Genomic DNA, 16,849 nt, shown 5'->3' with positions numbered 1-16,849 from the left:
AACGGTAAAAATGAAATGGTCAAAAGTAATTATTGAAAGTGTTGAAATAGTCACATAATAACTAATGTGTTTGAATTCAAAGGTCAGTGCTAAATGGCAAACTAAAAATAGTTAATTATTAAAATGACATAAGGAGCTAAAATGTGGAGCTAAAGGGAACACATATTTGAAACGGTTATCTCTAGCCATTCAAATAATGGCCTAAAAGTGAATTATAGTGAAATATGCAGTGAAAATAACTGCTGAATGATTAAAGTACACTCAGTTGAAAGCTATGTGATGAATGTGGTTGAAATAGTCTGAAAGTTATTTGCTTGGCTGGAATGATTAGAGGGGAACAACATGGTTGAAATGATTAGCTAAAAGTGATAAACCCGGTTGAAATAGTTAGCTAAAGATATTAACATGCTTGAAATAGTTGGCTAAAAGTGATAAACATGGTTGAAATAATTAGACAAAAATCATAAACATGGTTGAAATGGTTAGCTGAAAGTGATAAACATGGTTAAAACTGTTAGCTGAAAGTGATTAAATACTTAGTTTAAAGTGATATACATGGCTGCTATAGCTAAAAGTGATGAATTTGGTTTGGTGTCAGTGCAGTGTCAAAATTATAGACAGACAGTTGAAATTGGCAGTCAAACACAATGAAAAGGTTAAAATAAATATAAGTAATGGAAAAATGTAGAAGGCTAATGGTCAAAAGCAATGGAGTAGCAGAAAGCTAAAACTATGCATTAGTGCAGTCCTATAAATGCAAACTTGACTAAACTGACCAAATACTGACACTTTAGAATAAGTCGTAATGAAACTGTCCAGGGTGATGTGGACAAAGGTGTAGGCTACTTCAGTTTATCTGTGAGAGACTGTGAGGCTACAACAGCCACAAAAGAAATTAAACCTACTGAAGACGAATTTTGTTTTGTTTTTTGCATTCTCCTCATTAAGCAAGTTATTCATCACATCTTCAAAAAAATTGTGTGTTCTATATACATCTTGAAGTCAGCCCACATTGCTTGTCTTGGGTCATATTATATCCTGATACAGTCTATTTTAAACCTGAGATTTTGTTTCAGACGCACAGTGTTGACGCTGCATCTTTTTGCTGCTTAGTCCTAAATGAGGCAAGTGTCCTGAGACTCCGGTGAGTCATTCGAAGGCCTGTCAAGGCATCCCTCAACTTAGATTTAACAGCTGTAATGAGACATTCACTTCCTAGTGCAGTCATAAAAAATGACAAAATGCTCACAAAGTATGTCAAACAAAAATGTATTTATTCTCAGTGGTAAAGACGAGAGTGCTCAGTAGACGGTGACGAACAAGTGAGGATGTGCCAGTGACGCCGCCACACTTGACGAGATATTGGAACAACGTTTCCAGAACGTTCTTTTTTGGGTCACCTGTGTGGCCAGCCCCCACAGAATTCAGTCCAAACACACAATAATGCCAGTGGGTAAAAAGAAAAACAAAAGAAATCATCAAACAGCCACAGGTAGATTAGGTTTTTGTCTTGTTTGTCCTCCTGTGAATCAAGAAAATCCCAGTGCTGTATGACTCAGCTTCAGCTGAAGAAGAGTTCAGTCTGGTCATCCCTGCTAATGTCTTTATAGCCATGTTATCCTTTGCTTCACATCCTACGGTAAAGGGTTTTTTGCGCTGGATGCTCAGGGTGCATTCAGCGAATATATGGCTTGGGTGCTGATGTTACAACCTTGTTTAAAGTCTCTGGTGAACATTAATGGTATCATCAAACATTTCTTAAAAACAGCATGGGACAGAAAGGGTGGTTGGAGTGTGGGTACTCTGGGAAAAGATGTGCAGAGAAGTAGAATTTCTACAAATAATTTGCCATTGAAGTGGCATTGCTAGAGATATATACTAGCTAGATTGTGCATTAGCTGTTGGCCACTGAGGTACATTAAATCCAGGGTCAGTCACAGGGTAACTGTGAAACCTACAGGGTCATGTCTTCGATCGTCTACTCTGCATGCTATAAAACAAGGTCTATAATAGGTATACATTAGATTGCTATCAGTTTCTACGTATTCAGTGCGTGCTACTTGGGTGTGTGTTCATTTGTGACCCCTTCCTCCCTCTCACTGAACCACATTGAGCATCAAATCAGCGTCCCGATGTGCTTCTTTCGCTAATTTTCTCTCTTTTTTTCTCATCGGGTAATACGTGCTTGCAGCTTCACCCAAGCCAGAGGAGCTAATCAAGCTTGCCTTACCTTTTTTTCTGTTTATCTATCTCTCTCTCTCAAAATTGGTTTTGCTTATTGGTTCAGTGCTGCAATCCAGGCGGATGTCTGCTCTATCGATTAATTTTTTTCTTCCCTTCTGCCCTGACCTTTTTCTGCCACAGTTGAATTTCTCTCCTATAGACCTTGTGACATTCCCACTCATGAGTATTTTCCATTATCTTCTTGTCTCTTTTTATCATTTATTCATCTCCATTGCAAGATCCTTTTCATTTTCCTCCTCCGTCTTTTTCACCTCCCCTCCCCCATATCCTTCAATCTGGTGTGTGTGTGTGTGTTTGTGTTCATGTGGAATGTGTTTCTTTGCCTTCGTGTGTGTGTGTATGTGTGTGTCACAGTGCGCTGAGGTCGTGGCAGGAACGGGACTTCTGTCGGAGGATCTTGCTGCCGCGGTGACGGCTCATCTCCCTGTAGCGACCCCGATCTCGTTCCCGGTCTCGGCCGTACGAGCGCGGCACCAGCCCGGCCAGGAAGCGCTTGGCCCTGCTTGTGAGGCTCTCCCTGCGACCTGACCCGGGGTCACCATCTGTCCAGCCGGGGCCCACACAGTCGCCTCTGGCAGCCCTCACCGCCGCCTCCAGTAGCTCGTTGGTCCCGTGGTCTAAGGAGGCTGAGAGCTCCAAGTACAGGCAGTCGAACATCATGGCGCTGGATTGGGCCTCTGGCGACAGGGAGAAAGAGCATAATTTTAGTAACCTTTTTAAACAGTGATCATTTTAAACAACCAGGGCTTCGCACAGTGGTAGCTGCATTTGCCAATTAGTGGAAGCAGTTTCAAATTTACAGTCCTTAGATCATGAAAGCAGCATGTTAACCACCCAGCTGCTGTGTGATGGGGATCAGCACAAGATCAGCATCGAGTGCTCACTGCTCTGCTGCTGTAAGGGAGACTCAATCAGCTTCTTAAGTGCTTGTCACTCCTGTCACACCAAATTGTGACAAATTAAATCAGTCTACAGCGCCTCACTGTGTCTGTTTACAACTCTTCTGAAATCTTGCCTCAAATATTTGACAATGAAAGAATAAAGTAGACGGGAGGCACTCTTTTTTTTTGCCATCATAAACTCAATAAGTTTCTCATTGAGAATAAACATGAAGATTGGCATTGATCCTAGAGATAATAATGTAGTGAAAAAGAGCATTTATGTGACATGTTCATCACCAACAAATGAAGTTTGCTCGTCATCGCTGGAGGGGGATCTGCTGATGTCATGAAAGCCATGTGATATTGTTGAAGGTTAAGTGGAAAAGTAAGTAGACCTTGGCCAATCTGTTCACATCAAGGAGTATGAAACTCTATATTCTGATGAAGAAATATGGAAAGCTTTGATAAACGGCTGTACATCCTGATTAGGAACATTCATGTTAATAGAACAAAAGCTTTTTTTAAAGAAAATTGTCTGAAGTCACACATCAAGAAACTATTTGCCGTACAGACGCTTATGAACATATGTGCATCCAATTTTCTGTGTCATTTTTTTCGTCTGTTTAGTCATTAATATAAACACAGATGGATTTCTGTGTTTAGACTAAATGATTTACTTTTAACTGCGCTGTTAGGCCCTAATGATTATTTTGTATATTTGTCAAATTTGACAGCGTAGAGAGGGACAGAGGGAGAGACAGTTGTGGCTGAAAGGCTTAATGCCTCCAGTAGCTCAGCTGTATAAGCTCAAATCTCTTGGCTATAGCTCAGATGGGGAAATGGCTCCGATCTCAATGTGACTCCTGGATAAGGACAGGTGACTGAGCGTGTTGTTGACAAGGCTCGGTATCTCTGCTAAAAGCTCCCTTCTGTCCCTGGTCAAACAAGCCAGCATGATAAGGAAAGCTGGCAGATACAGATCATTCTGCGACGAAATGGGCTTCATTGTCAGCTCAAATGGCTTTTTTTCCCCCCAAACTGTACTTCACCTCTGCTCCTCGCATAGCCAATATCTGAGAGCTTACAGCTGTGTGCTGAAAAGGTTTTTAAAGCTTATTATTGGCGTTCATAATCACAGTATGAAAAAATACTTAAAACGACTGGCAGCAGGAAGAGGCCACAGTCGTACATGAATTATGTGTAAGTTATAGAAAGACATTTTTTGTTGAGCGTTAGTTCAGACAGTGATTTTGAGCTCAGGTAGGGATAAAAATGCCAACGGTCTACTCACAGTGGGACCAAAACACAGCACAAAAGTAAAGCAAATGGAACAAGATAAGCACTTGAAAACATCAATAAGGGATGACAAGGGAAAACTATGTGGCTGTACTTTTAGATTGAACATGCCAGAATTACTGAGTAGCTCAGTTTTTGATTAATTGCCCTACTTTTTCTCATTTTGTCATTTTCAGCTGGCAAGTTGGAAAGGAGAATAATGCTTCCACTCATACAAATGTAAACACGGATAATTACCTAGATGGTTCACTGTGAATGTGTGTATCAACTTTGGCTCTTTGTTGATATTACTCTCCATGCAATTTTCAGGTAATGGGGTTTATTTCAATCTCTCTTTATTCAGTCGTGAGACCGTCAAGCTGCAATTTTATATTCTCATAGTAAAACAATCAAGATTTAAGTGATATAACTTCATCATCTGCGTAGGGTAGAAAAAAGGGAAAGTACAGCTAAACATGATTATCTCAAGTCTAGGTCCACTCGCTAACTATTAAACATTCTGTTTTTGGTGAATGAAGTTTGCACTGGTTCACATGCGCACTAGTAGCATGAAAGCTACCGTGGTGGAAATGATTAGTCTGGAAGTAAGAAGACACGAAGGGCTTAGGGCGCTCAGACTTCAAAATAGTTCTTTCCTCAGGTTCTCTATTTTCGACAGGTGAAGAGAGAGATCAAAAAAGGGAAAAGATTGCAAAGGCATTCTGTGGTTGACAAAGTATAAAAAGCCTTAATCTAAGCATGGTGTGGCTCCATGTGCTTTTAACCAGTTTCGCCACAGAGTGCCTTTGCATTCCTTTCTCCCTTTAGTCTGGAAGTAGCCTGTAAAAACTAAAACAATTAGCTAACTGTAGCCTGAAAGTCATCACGACAGCAACTGCCTACAAAATGCTTGCAGCTGAAAGTTGGTCTGGAGTCACTCTACTCTGAACTGAGTATGCTCTGGCAAAGATCTGTCAGGCTAATCAAATTTATGAGGTGATGGACACAATAGTGACAGTAATGCAGTCATACAAGGCACCTGGATTGAAATAGTCAGCTATAAAAATGGCTGTTGTTGCTTAATGTCACATTCTCTATCACTCTGATTGGTTGTATGACTATCCAACTAACTACAGTTTTTCCTCTCTGTCGTCTGAAGCTGCCTTATAATGAAATCCCGAGGGAGTATTACCTGACTCACATTATAAACAAAAAAATTGTCAGGCTACATAAGGCTTTTAATTATTTGCTTAATAGGAAAACATTAGTGCCTAATAACCATGATTTTTTTTTTGGTCTCTGTGGAATAAATACATTCAAGGAGGGACAAAAACATGGCAAAGCAAAAGGGTGAGTTGTTTAAACAAGGCTAGTACCGTTGAGAAATGTAGCCTGTCTGTTGCCCTATGTTTCTCGCTCTCCCCACTTGTAATTTTGCACCTGTTTTCGGGGCCTTTCTGTGTGGAGTTTGCATGTCCTCCCTGTGTCTACATGGGTTCTCTCCGACACTCCGGCAATACATGTTATCAGATCATTTTATTAAGGGTCCATGTAAACTGCTATGTTGGTACCTCTAATCAGAACGATTTCATTGAATAAAATGTTCTCTGTTCAAACATAAACACTGAGATAAATCCATTGGCAAAGGAGTGAACACCCTAGCTGAAGAGGTTGCATAGGCCCTAGTCCATAGCAAGACAATTGCATGAAGGGAGGCTACAATATATGTCAGAGGGAAAAAGCAGTAAACCAGAATCGTTACTGAAAAATATCTACAAAAACAGTCAGATTGTAGAATAACAAACCATGGGCAGATACAAGGATCTCAACTGAAGGTGACTCTTACTAATATTGTCTGAAGCATGCTGAGCTTCCTCTGTTCACATGGAAATGAATCTGTACCTGAAGGTGATTTACTAAAGCCTCTGTATATTAAATCTACTCTACTCTACACAAAACATTCTGAATTGCTGACATTGCACCGTAACCCGTTAGTCTGGCGTTGGTGGGACTGCATTAACATAGCATGAATATATATTGTGCCAGTATTACAAAGGCATTACAGAAAAAAAAAAAAAAAGACATAGATTTGATCTGGGTGTAATAATCCAACCGCACAACAGCTGTCGACCCGCTGCAGTCTCGTCTAATAGAGTATGAGATAAGAGCTGGACAAAACAAGGCAAATCCCAAACCAGATCAACAGGATCACACTAATACCTCTGACAGCTGATTGAATCACCTGTTAAAAGAATGTTTGGGAAATTAAACTGAAGAGGAGAGGGGAGCAGAAAATGAGATGGGAGGGGGTAGGATGGAACGGGAAGCGAGAAGAGGAGGTGAAGAGTGGAGAGCAAAGGAGAGCAGGAGGAAGATCAAAAACAAGAGGGAGCAAGGAGAGAAGACAGGATGATGATAATGAGTCAAGGCAAGAGGAGACAAGGAAAGAAGAACAGAACAGGACATAAGAAGTGAGGAAACCTGAACAAGGCCAACTAAGAGAGTACAGGGGAGATGAGATAATGAGAAGAGGTGGAAAGGAACAAGAGAGGTGAGGAGCGTATGTGAGGACAGGAGAAAGAAAGAGAAGATGAAAGTAGATAGGAAAACGAGAGACGAGGCGAGTGTGGAGTGGAACTGATTTGAGGTGAGGAGAGAAAGAGAGGGAGAGGGGAGGAGAGAGGAATCAAAGGATGGGATCCCAATATGTTCGCTGACAAGAAGAAAAAGAAAGAAAGAGGCAGATGGAGTGAAGTGATAGAGGATATAAAATGAATAGGGAGAAACTTGAGTCACGCGGAAAGACGAAGGGAATGCTGAAAGGAGCTGAAAGGCAAGATGGCTGATGAAACGAACATGAATGGGAAGAGGAAGGAAGCCAAAAGAGGAGAGACAGAGAGAGAGAATGTCGACTCAGCAAACAAAGGCAGAGTGCATGCTAATCAAAGCCCAGAGGAGCAGGGCCACACCACCACCACCACCACATTGAACCGTGGATAAATATGTTGCCAGTGTGACCGTGCGTGCATCACAGTGTGCTAAGGATGAAGAGAGATGTAGCAAGAGGGGGAAGGTGAGAGATGGTGGAATAAAAGTGTCACTGTACATGCCATAAATAGATTTTACGACTTCAGCACTCTGGGCCTGGTCCGGGGTTCTTTAAGGAGAAGTGTTAGTTAGTCAAGCAGGCCAGTCAGCTTCCTGTCAGGCTCAAATATCAGAAATAATACATGGGGTCTGTCCGGAAAGAACATGAGAACGTTCTTGTCAGGCGCCGCGGGAACGGAGATGGAGCATTTCCATATCGCTGACCACATTGGGTTGTTGTTGTTGTTTTGGTTTTTTTTTGGAGAAGAGAGAATATGCTGAGTATAGGCATCATTCATTCCCTGCCTCCCTCCCTGCCTCCGTCCATCTGCTCGTATCATCAAGCGTACGCCGAGCAGTGACAGAATTTGAGTTGACAGCAATGTGCAGGCACCAGTGTGCGAAACATTTTACACTTGCTGCCTCTGTTTAACCTGAAAAACACACTTGATGAGCTCCTAAATTGGTTCCACTGACATCTCCTTCCAAACTGTGCAATATCAATGTTTGCTTTTCCCAGAGTCAAGTTAAAACATGCTTACTAAACCCAAACATCAGGATCAGTGTCTTAATGTTGTTATAACTCTAATAATAATAATCCTAAATCATACACTTATTCTGATTCCTTGAGGAATTCGTCTTGTTGGGATGGCAAAGACCAATTTTAATAATTTCTTGATTGTCACAGAGTGACTCTTCCAACTTTCTGCTTCAGAACTTTTATGAATGGGGGGAAGTTACGCAGTCTCCTACTTCATTTTCACTCTAAAAATACATTAAAGCTGCATGTTTGCATTTTTGGCCACTAGGGGGCATAAGTACTACAAAACAACTCATCCATAGCTCCCCGTTAAATCATCACCTCAGCAGAGAAATGGATGGGCAAACACTATCGACTCTTCAGGCCTTTCTTTTTAATAACATTTAATGATTTACAAAACTTATGAAGCTACAGTGCGGAACGTCTGTCATTGAGAGCAGTTACACAAACACTACTGAGTCATGTGCACCATGTATGCCGACAGGGTAGAAGCCCTTGTCCACTATGTTGATCACTTACTTTTGTAGATTGTAATCCTTCCCCATACCCTTCAAAACTGTCAACCTGCATAACGCTTTTGTCTGACCGTCCTTAATGAAGTGATCATATTAGCAAAGTATCACTTATTACGTACCTAGCACACGCCGAACATTAGCATCTCCAACATGATTCTGCCTGTTTCTTATAACTGTGCCTCCGGCTGAGCTCCTGGGCAGAATACCAGGGCGAACTAAAGTCTGGCAGAGACGGGTTCTCAGTCAAACAGAAAATCATAAAAGATGGAATATGCACTTCATAAATAACTAAAGGACTAAAATCTGATGACTTGGAGAGACCCGGAAAATTTAAAAGGAGAATAAAATAAACTTTATACAATGGTGTTCCATAAAGAGGTTCCAATCAAAACAGTGATGCTTGACAAACCCAGTGTATGTGAGAGTAGACACAGAGCCTCCTCATGCTAAAACATCCTCAGACAGATGGTCTAAGAGCCCGAAAAGGTTCATTCTAGGACAGAAATATAATCCCGCTCCCAGAGCACACACCACCACACGTTCAAACAATGTGCCTCACATATCTGTTCAAATTGCGGCTGTCATTCATGCACACCATTCTCACACATTTGCCCTTCCCCGTGTCGCTCCTCTTCTCCTCGCCTCTCTTATCACAGCCCTTGCTTTGAAACAGCCCAGCTGACATCGGGCATAGAGAAGACGGAGAAAGACGAGGGTCCTGCCTGTTAACTCGTCTGATGTGTTTATGTGCGCACCGCCAGTTGTGCGCATATGGCGAGGACAAACATACATAAAGATAGCAAAAGCAGTGGTGTCCTGTAAGGGGGAGATAGTAGGAATGGAGATGTGCCATCTGGAAGACAAAACAAGAGCTGAAACAGCCGAGGGACTCGCAGAGAGTGGATTCATTTACATAGAAAATACAGAGAAAATTGCAGGGAGGACTGTGAAGTTTTTCAGCAGGAGCCACATATACAGCGCAATAACAAATTTCCAATCAAGGTTAAACTGTAATGTCACTCTTTCATCCTTTGCAGCTGCCATCCATCACTCTGCACCCAGTTTCTATTTGAAACATAAATGAAATTTAGATAATGGGCTGGGCTGGCAGAGCTCCATAAAAACTCTCTTAGAAAGTCCGTCAAAACTCTAACCTAACTGGATTCAGTGCAGAACTGTGTGTTTCTTCTTCAGTGGATTCATTATGCCAAGTCTTTGCTTCAGTGTTGCTTGCCAAAAATGTAAGGCTTACTGCCCAGAAGTGATATTTACTGAAGTACAGTGAACTCTTACATCTCTTGGATTTATTTATTTTTATACCGTTACTGCACCAAAGCAGTCTTACCACATGCTTACAAAACGTCCTATTCCCTGATGTAATTTTTGCTGAATAATCCCTCAAAGTACGGGCGCATTTGACCAGAATCTATCTGACATGGATTACACATGACATTTAGTTTGTAATATTTGTGTTGTAGAAACGCTACGTGCAGCACTTAGAGGCCTGAATGCAGCAAAATTCTAATGTCACCGTGATAATAAGCTCACCCATGCTGTATTTACAGGGACACAAGGATTCCACTAATAATCTGAATAAAAAGCGCCATCGAAATAAAGATGCCTCGTGTGACCGCCAAAGAGACTGCCCTTGATCTGGCCTGATATGAAGGGAGAGGGTTGGTGTAAACCCTTGATAATCTGATCAGAGGGAAAAGATCAGCAACTAATAACCATGTAAACATTTCATCTCACTGTTTGTCTCTAGATGGAATAAACAAGTTTGCCTTGTGCGGGGTAAACGTCACGTGACACAGCGAGTATCCAAGAGACACAGAAACTGGGCGTTTAAAAGGACGAACAAAACTGAATTAGAATGTAGGACGTGTCTGTTTTAGTCCCTCTTGGTCATGAAAAAAGCAGATTCAACGCTCCACAGAGGGCAGACCACCACATCAAAATCTTATCAGATCATTTTGTTGGAAATTCTGAGGCTGGTTTCAATCTGATCAAAGTTCTAAATATATCTAAATACAGCCAGTGGCAATGCTGACGGGCTAATGTTTCACTAGTTTAATGGATTAGCCTCCTTACATTTCCTTAATTATAACATACGATGGCTGAGAGTGATGGGGATGTCCTGAGGTGCTTAAATGATTGTGTGTGGCAAATTTATAGGAAACTATTCCAACAGACATTGCACACAAAATAACAAATTTTTCTATACTATTCAGGGATCATCAAAATCCTCATACTGTGACTATTTATCATCGTTATCAATGACTGTGTCTTTGTGAATAGAAATGAACGAATGGCAACAACTTGGCTCCCGTGTGTTTTAAGCCGGTCCCACAGAGCCGAAGAAGAAATAGTTTTTGATTTTTATCCAATTGGGTCAATTTGCAGATTTGTGATTCAGCGTGGTAAACATAAAAACGGCAAGGGAGTCAACGTATGTGATCTCAACCTGTTCCAGACAGAATATGTTTCCAGCCCTCTTCAGCAACATCGGATGATAGAATTCTCTTCCCAGGAGGACTTTGAAACGGAGTATTTATTGTAAACAGTGAAGAAATTGATTTTACTGATCAAAGATAGATCCCTCAAGAGCGCTTCTAATGGAGATGATGTCAGCCTCCAACAGGATTCATGGTAAGAAAGCGGAGCAGAGAGACAGATGAACAGATGAGCCAAGACAGAGAAGAGGATAAATAGGAGGGAAAGATGAGTAATTGTACAAAGCACACTGTCATTGTTCTCTGGGGAGAACATGTGTGTGTGCGTGTGTGCCTCTTGTCCATTATAACCAGTAGCAAAAGCATCAGTTTTGAACAGATCACTGTAATCACAAAGAAAAAGTTCCACTTAAGATTTTTCCTTATGATTAAAAACTAACCACTTACAGAGCCTGCCCCCCCCCCCCCTTAGTTACTGTTGCTATGCCTGTCCAGCTTGCTGTTAATTCAGTATATGGCTTGTTACGAACACTGACAGCTCAAACACTAGAAATTCCCATTCATTCAAAAAATGCCATGGGTCAGTGATTTCAGAAGGAAGTATAGACAAAACATGCAGTCATCAAATTTGTCCACTGAACAGTCTGGCTGTCCCTAGCTAGAAAACTCAATAGACATAGACTGAAGCTCTATGGGCATTTCTCAACAATGTGTTTGGTGACTCGTTTCATGTGTTCATGACAATAAAAGGCAGTTTTGCTAGGAAGCTAACGCAGGCATGTGTGTGATAACAGAAAGTGCACACACCTAAAAATAAAACGGTGGCAAAGGTAACGATTTTAGTAAGTCGCCCTTTAGAAACATTTGGGAGCTTTTCAAAAAGGGAAAGAAAGAAAGAAATGCTGAAAAATGCTTGGTTAGTTTTAAAACCTTACACAATGGTGAAGTCAGATTGCATCACACGCTTAACACGAAACTTCACAGATTTCTCTTCGGTTCAATCCCAAACTTTAAGACACGCCACAGGACTTAAAGTAACAGTGTAACACACACTAATGGTCGTTATTTTGATTTTTATGCCAGCTCAGGTAGCACTGAACGCACAACACCACGTGGCCTCATGGGGAAGCAAATATAAGCATAAATAAGACTGCAGTTTAACAATTTTGCTGTAAATCTACTAATCCAAGCTCCAGTTTAGTAGGTGGTGGCCTAGCAGGCTGGTTCACCAACAGGGTTGCCAGATCAGGTAGTTTTGTGCCCAGTTGGGTGGTTTTAAATTAACTTTTGTGGATAAAAATAGAGTTAAGTGGGTGAACCAAATTAGGGCTGGTTTTGGGATTATTTTGGCAGTTTTTCTAATGACTTTTTAATGCTGATTTGAAGAGCATTTACTCGCTCCTGAGGCAGTCAGACTGCTGCAGACAGCCTGTTCTGCAAAGGCACGATCTGACAAACTCTGTTTGTGTAAAGAGGAAGATACCTAGTATTTTGATCAGTCTGTCTTCACACAACAAGCAGTGTTTGGTACTGTTGACTCTCTAAAGAGTAGAGAAGCTCCACAGGCCTATCAGTGAACTACATGACGTGTAGCTACATGTGATGTGGTTGCCTGCTGCTTTTTAGCTGTACGATTTAAATGCTTTGACTGCATTGATTTGCATGATAAACTGCACCATGTGGTTAAAGTACTAGGCAGAATACTGAGCTCATGATTGTTGGCGACTTTGTGCGAATTTTTGGCCGGGATACCATCAGCTGTATCTGGCAACGTCGCTTACCAACTGTCAAATCAGCCAAAAGAAGAAGTGGTAGTAGCAGAAGAAAGACTGGGACATTTACAGTTGCTTGAAGACCTGAAGACAGAGGAGGTTCGGAGAACTGAAGCGTGCCTACCAGAGGAAGTTAAGGGACCGGCTGCAGCAGAGCAACATCAGCAGAGTCTTGAAGGGCCTTCATATCATCTCTGGCCATGAGGGAAATAACCAGCAGCTTCGGGAGGACCAGAAGTGGGTGAATGACCTCAATATCTTCAACAACGTCTGCCCCTCCCCCCTCCAGTGCCTCTTCTGCTGCAACCACTACCCTTGACACCCACTATGACCTCCTCCACCCCCAACTCTACCTCTCCTTTCTGACAACACACCGCATAGAACCACCCTGCACCTCCACTGCTCCCTGTCTACATCCATGGACCCACCATTACTATCCTGGCTCCCTTCCATCATCTGGAGAAATTGTTGGATGACTCTGCAGTCGTCAACTTATGCAGGACGAGGAAGATGGAGAATACAGAGGACTCATCCGAGACTTTGTAGTCTAGTGCCAGGAAAACTACCTTCAGCTAAATGTGGGTAAAACCAAGGAGCTGGTGGTGGTTTCCACAGAGACAAACACACACCACACACGCCAGTGAACATCCAGGGATTGGAAGTAGAGATAGTGGACTCTAATAGGTACCGTGTTCAACTGAACAAAAAAAGAGATTAAACTGACTCTCATAGGGCACTTTATGATAAAGGCCAGGACAGACTCTACCTGCTAAGGACACTTAGGTCCTTCAGAGTGAAGGTGGAAATACTGAGGACCTTTAATACGGTGTGGTCTGTTGAATCAGCAGCATCTAAGCGGCAGACAAAAAGAGACCAAACATAATGGTGAACAAGGCCGGCTCTGTTGAGGTGGAAGGTGATCGGAGGAGGATGGCAAAGCTGTCATTCTTGATAGACTGATAGAAGTCCTTCCTTCCTGCTGCTGTGAGGCTGGTCACCCAAGGAACCAAGAACAGACACACACAGGACCATCTCAACACGAACGGTAACATCTGTATTATCTGTGCTATAATGCTCTTATGTTTACATATATCTTTATTCTCTCAAGTGCGACATCATCAACGTCTATTGTATTTAATGTTTACTTTTTAAAAATCGGACTAAAATCTAAAACGCTGTCCCCTAAACTGCGTGCTGCTGCAACACTGCAAATCTCTACACCGTGGGATAAATAAATGATTATCTTATCTGATCTGTATTCTTGTAGACTTGTTTATCTTAATGGTTGTGTAAAGCACCGATGTAATCACCCCGACCATAAACCCCACATAAATATATTCAATATGAATCACGGCTCTGTAAACGCCTCACATACTTGAATAATTCACACCGAACCTTGGTACCATGAAAGTTATGGATAGTGTTTCCCTGCAGATTCTCAGCTCTGTGTGTAGTGCAAGACAGGGCTGCTCCAGCAGAACCAGGGCCACGATACTATGCTAAGTGGGATGTCACCCACTTTGGGGAAAGGCTGATGAATGTGCTAGTGTGAATTTTTTTTTTTTTTTTACATCTTTAACCTCAAAACCACAAAGTGTAGTTAAAAAAAAAACTGATGAAAATCTCTGTTAAAAGCAGAGCTTTGGCAAACAATCGCTTTTGATGTTTGACACATTACATTCCAGACCAGAGTCCCTCTTTCAACCTACCCTCTGAACTGATTTCACGGGAACGGACAAGGTCGCTCTTGTTGCCCACCAGGATGATTGGTGTGTGCGGCTGCGACTCCCTGAGAAGGAGGCGGAGCTGGGCCGTACGATGGAAACTTCTCCTGTCAGTCACTGAGAAGACCAGGATACACACATCACACTGCAGAGTGGACAGGTCCTGGGGATTCAAGCACACACACACACATTGCATGCATTATACAAAGCACACCTTAGTGGAGCAGATCAGCATGCACATGGAAAGCAGATTCAGTGACAGTGGGTGTGGATTGTCAGGTAATTAAGACATGTTACACAAGATTCCTTGATGCCATCCACAAATTGACAACTTGTCCTTGAAAAACAATTTTAATCCCTTGTCCTTGTCTGTGTGTTGCTGCTTTGCCATTGAACGGACATCGGTGTCAATGCCAAGCAGACGGCACTCACATTTGTATCATGAGAGGACGCAGAGGAGGCTTTGCTCGCCTTGATGGTGCACACGTCACGCTTCACTTTGAATCTCCTGACCCTCTTAACAGTGACCACCAACATCCCATTGGGGCTTCCTGTCACAGAGGCTCAATTAGGCCGAGTGGCTCTAGCAGAAGCAGCAGCTTGTAACAGCCTGGGACCATCTTTGTCCCCGGTCGCTTCCTCTCCCTGACTCAGTCGGCTGCATTTACACTGGACTAAAGGTGGCTCAAGGGTGCAGCGTGGGCCACGTCAAGGTTCCTGCTTCGGCACATTTGCATGTGTGAGTTTACATTCGTTTGTACATTTCTTCCTTTTAATAAAGAGGAGAAAATCAAGCCAGAAATCTGAATGCCAACCGAAGAGATCGTGTCCGGAGGTCACTCGCTCCCAAATCCACCCTTAGCTGATCACTTGTTGACCTAATTATTTATCACAGTCTCAAAACAGTATCTTGTCCATCTAATATCTGTGCTCGGTCTGCTACGAGGTGGGTGATTTAGAGACCATATTTCTTCAGGGTTTACTCAACTGAATTCTCTGTGGTTGTGAACTGCAATGTAAAATGCAATTTTGGATTGAATTCTGACCACAGCGTCTGCCTCCAAAACAGTTGTGACTCATCAGAGAATGAACATGGACCTCCTGAGGGTGTCCTGTGGTGTCTGGAGACAGGATGTTGTTAGTGGGGGTCTTAATCAGTTTGGGATCTAGTGAATTTGGAGGTCAGGTCAACACCTTGTGCAGTTCTTCATGTTTTTTGAGTTTTTATTTCTTTTTTTAAAACCGTTTGTGTCTGTGTCAGACTGCATCCTGCTGTGACTCTGCTGCCATCAAGGAGTGTCATTGGTATGGGGTGGGGATGTCTGGTCTGGTCTAGGTGGGTACTACATGTCTAAGTAACATCCACATGAATTAATGACAGGTCCAAGTTTCCCAGCAGAACACTGTATTGTCTTGGACATAATGTTGTGGCTGAACGTGTGTAAATGTGAAATGATTACATTTGTCTGTAGGCCTGTGTGGGGTTGAAGAGGTTAAAACAAAAGACATTTTATCTTAAGTTGAAGCGGCACAATCAATACAAACAATTTTTCTGCCAAAGACAGAAACCTGAACCAGACTCCACAGTCTAATGCCAGTCAAAGTCACATTCTGGAATATGAGTCACATTATGAAATTATCTTTATACAGGAGCTACTGCTTTATATTCAGTAGTTGTTGTTTTGTTTTGTGAAGCACAGACTATGGCTGTAAAAACAGTGCAGTGTTTTTCTGTTCAGTTTGTATAGAAGAGTGCCATAAACTAAAGTTTATATAATAGTGTTAGTTTTAGAGATTGTTCTCCTGACATTACTGTACACTGAGGGCCTGTTGACTGGTTTAAAGTTAAATCTATAACTTTCCATTGGATTATTTATAAACATGACAAAATCGTACCCTACAGACCCACTAACACAATCATGTTGTATTTTAACTGGAAATAGGACATTGAATCCATAAACACCTGCGACTGAATCAATATAAAAACACGTTATTCCCAGATAATCCAATCTTCCTGCTCGCTTTGGGCTTCATGCTTCGTGTGTTTGTACAGTATGTGTGAGTGTGTGGACGCCCTTGCCCTACATCCACAACCCTGGAGATAAATTTGTGCCCTCCAGAGAGTTTCAGACGCCTGAAAAATTCACATTGTCTAATCCAGCCAAGCACCATCAGACCCCGGAGCAGGAAATCCACGTGGAGTGCCCTGGCACTATGTCTGTTTGATGGAGCACAGGAAAAGACAAGGAGAGGATAAGAGAGGGGGAGGGAGCCACTGGCCACCTGTCACTGTCCAACCGGATAATGAGGAAGGTAGAATAGAATCAAGAAGACAGACACAGAAGAACGGAGACAGG

The 16,849-nt window shown here is 42.2% G+C and overlaps 1 protein-coding gene across 1 annotated transcript in view; it reads right to left on the bottom strand.

Annotated features, from left to right (window-relative positions):
• Positions 1–1,253: 1,253 nt before the first annotated feature.
• Positions 1,254–16,849, bottom strand: part of rem2 (RAS (RAD and GEM)-like GTP binding 2) — a 30,653-nt gene continuing 15,057 nt past the window's right edge. The window contains exons 4-5 of the mRNA XM_047590381.1: positions 14,478–14,655; positions 1,254–2,921 (exon numbers count right to left, since the gene is read on the bottom strand). Of these exons, the coding sequence (XP_047446337.1) occupies positions 2,593–2,921; positions 14,478–14,655 (507 nt within the window). The 3' untranslated portion in view covers positions 1,254–2,592. The remainder of the gene's footprint in view (positions 2,922–14,477; positions 14,656–16,849) is intronic.

Source organism: Mugil cephalus, chromosome 7, assembly GCF_022458985.1.
Source record: "Mugil cephalus isolate CIBA_MC_2020 chromosome 7, CIBA_Mcephalus_1.1, whole genome shotgun sequence".
Taxonomy (NCBI): Eukaryota; Metazoa; Chordata; class Actinopteri; order Mugiliformes; family Mugilidae; genus Mugil; species Mugil cephalus.
Note: the sequence above shows the minus strand (reverse complement) of the source record. Positions and strands in the feature narration are given on the sequence as shown.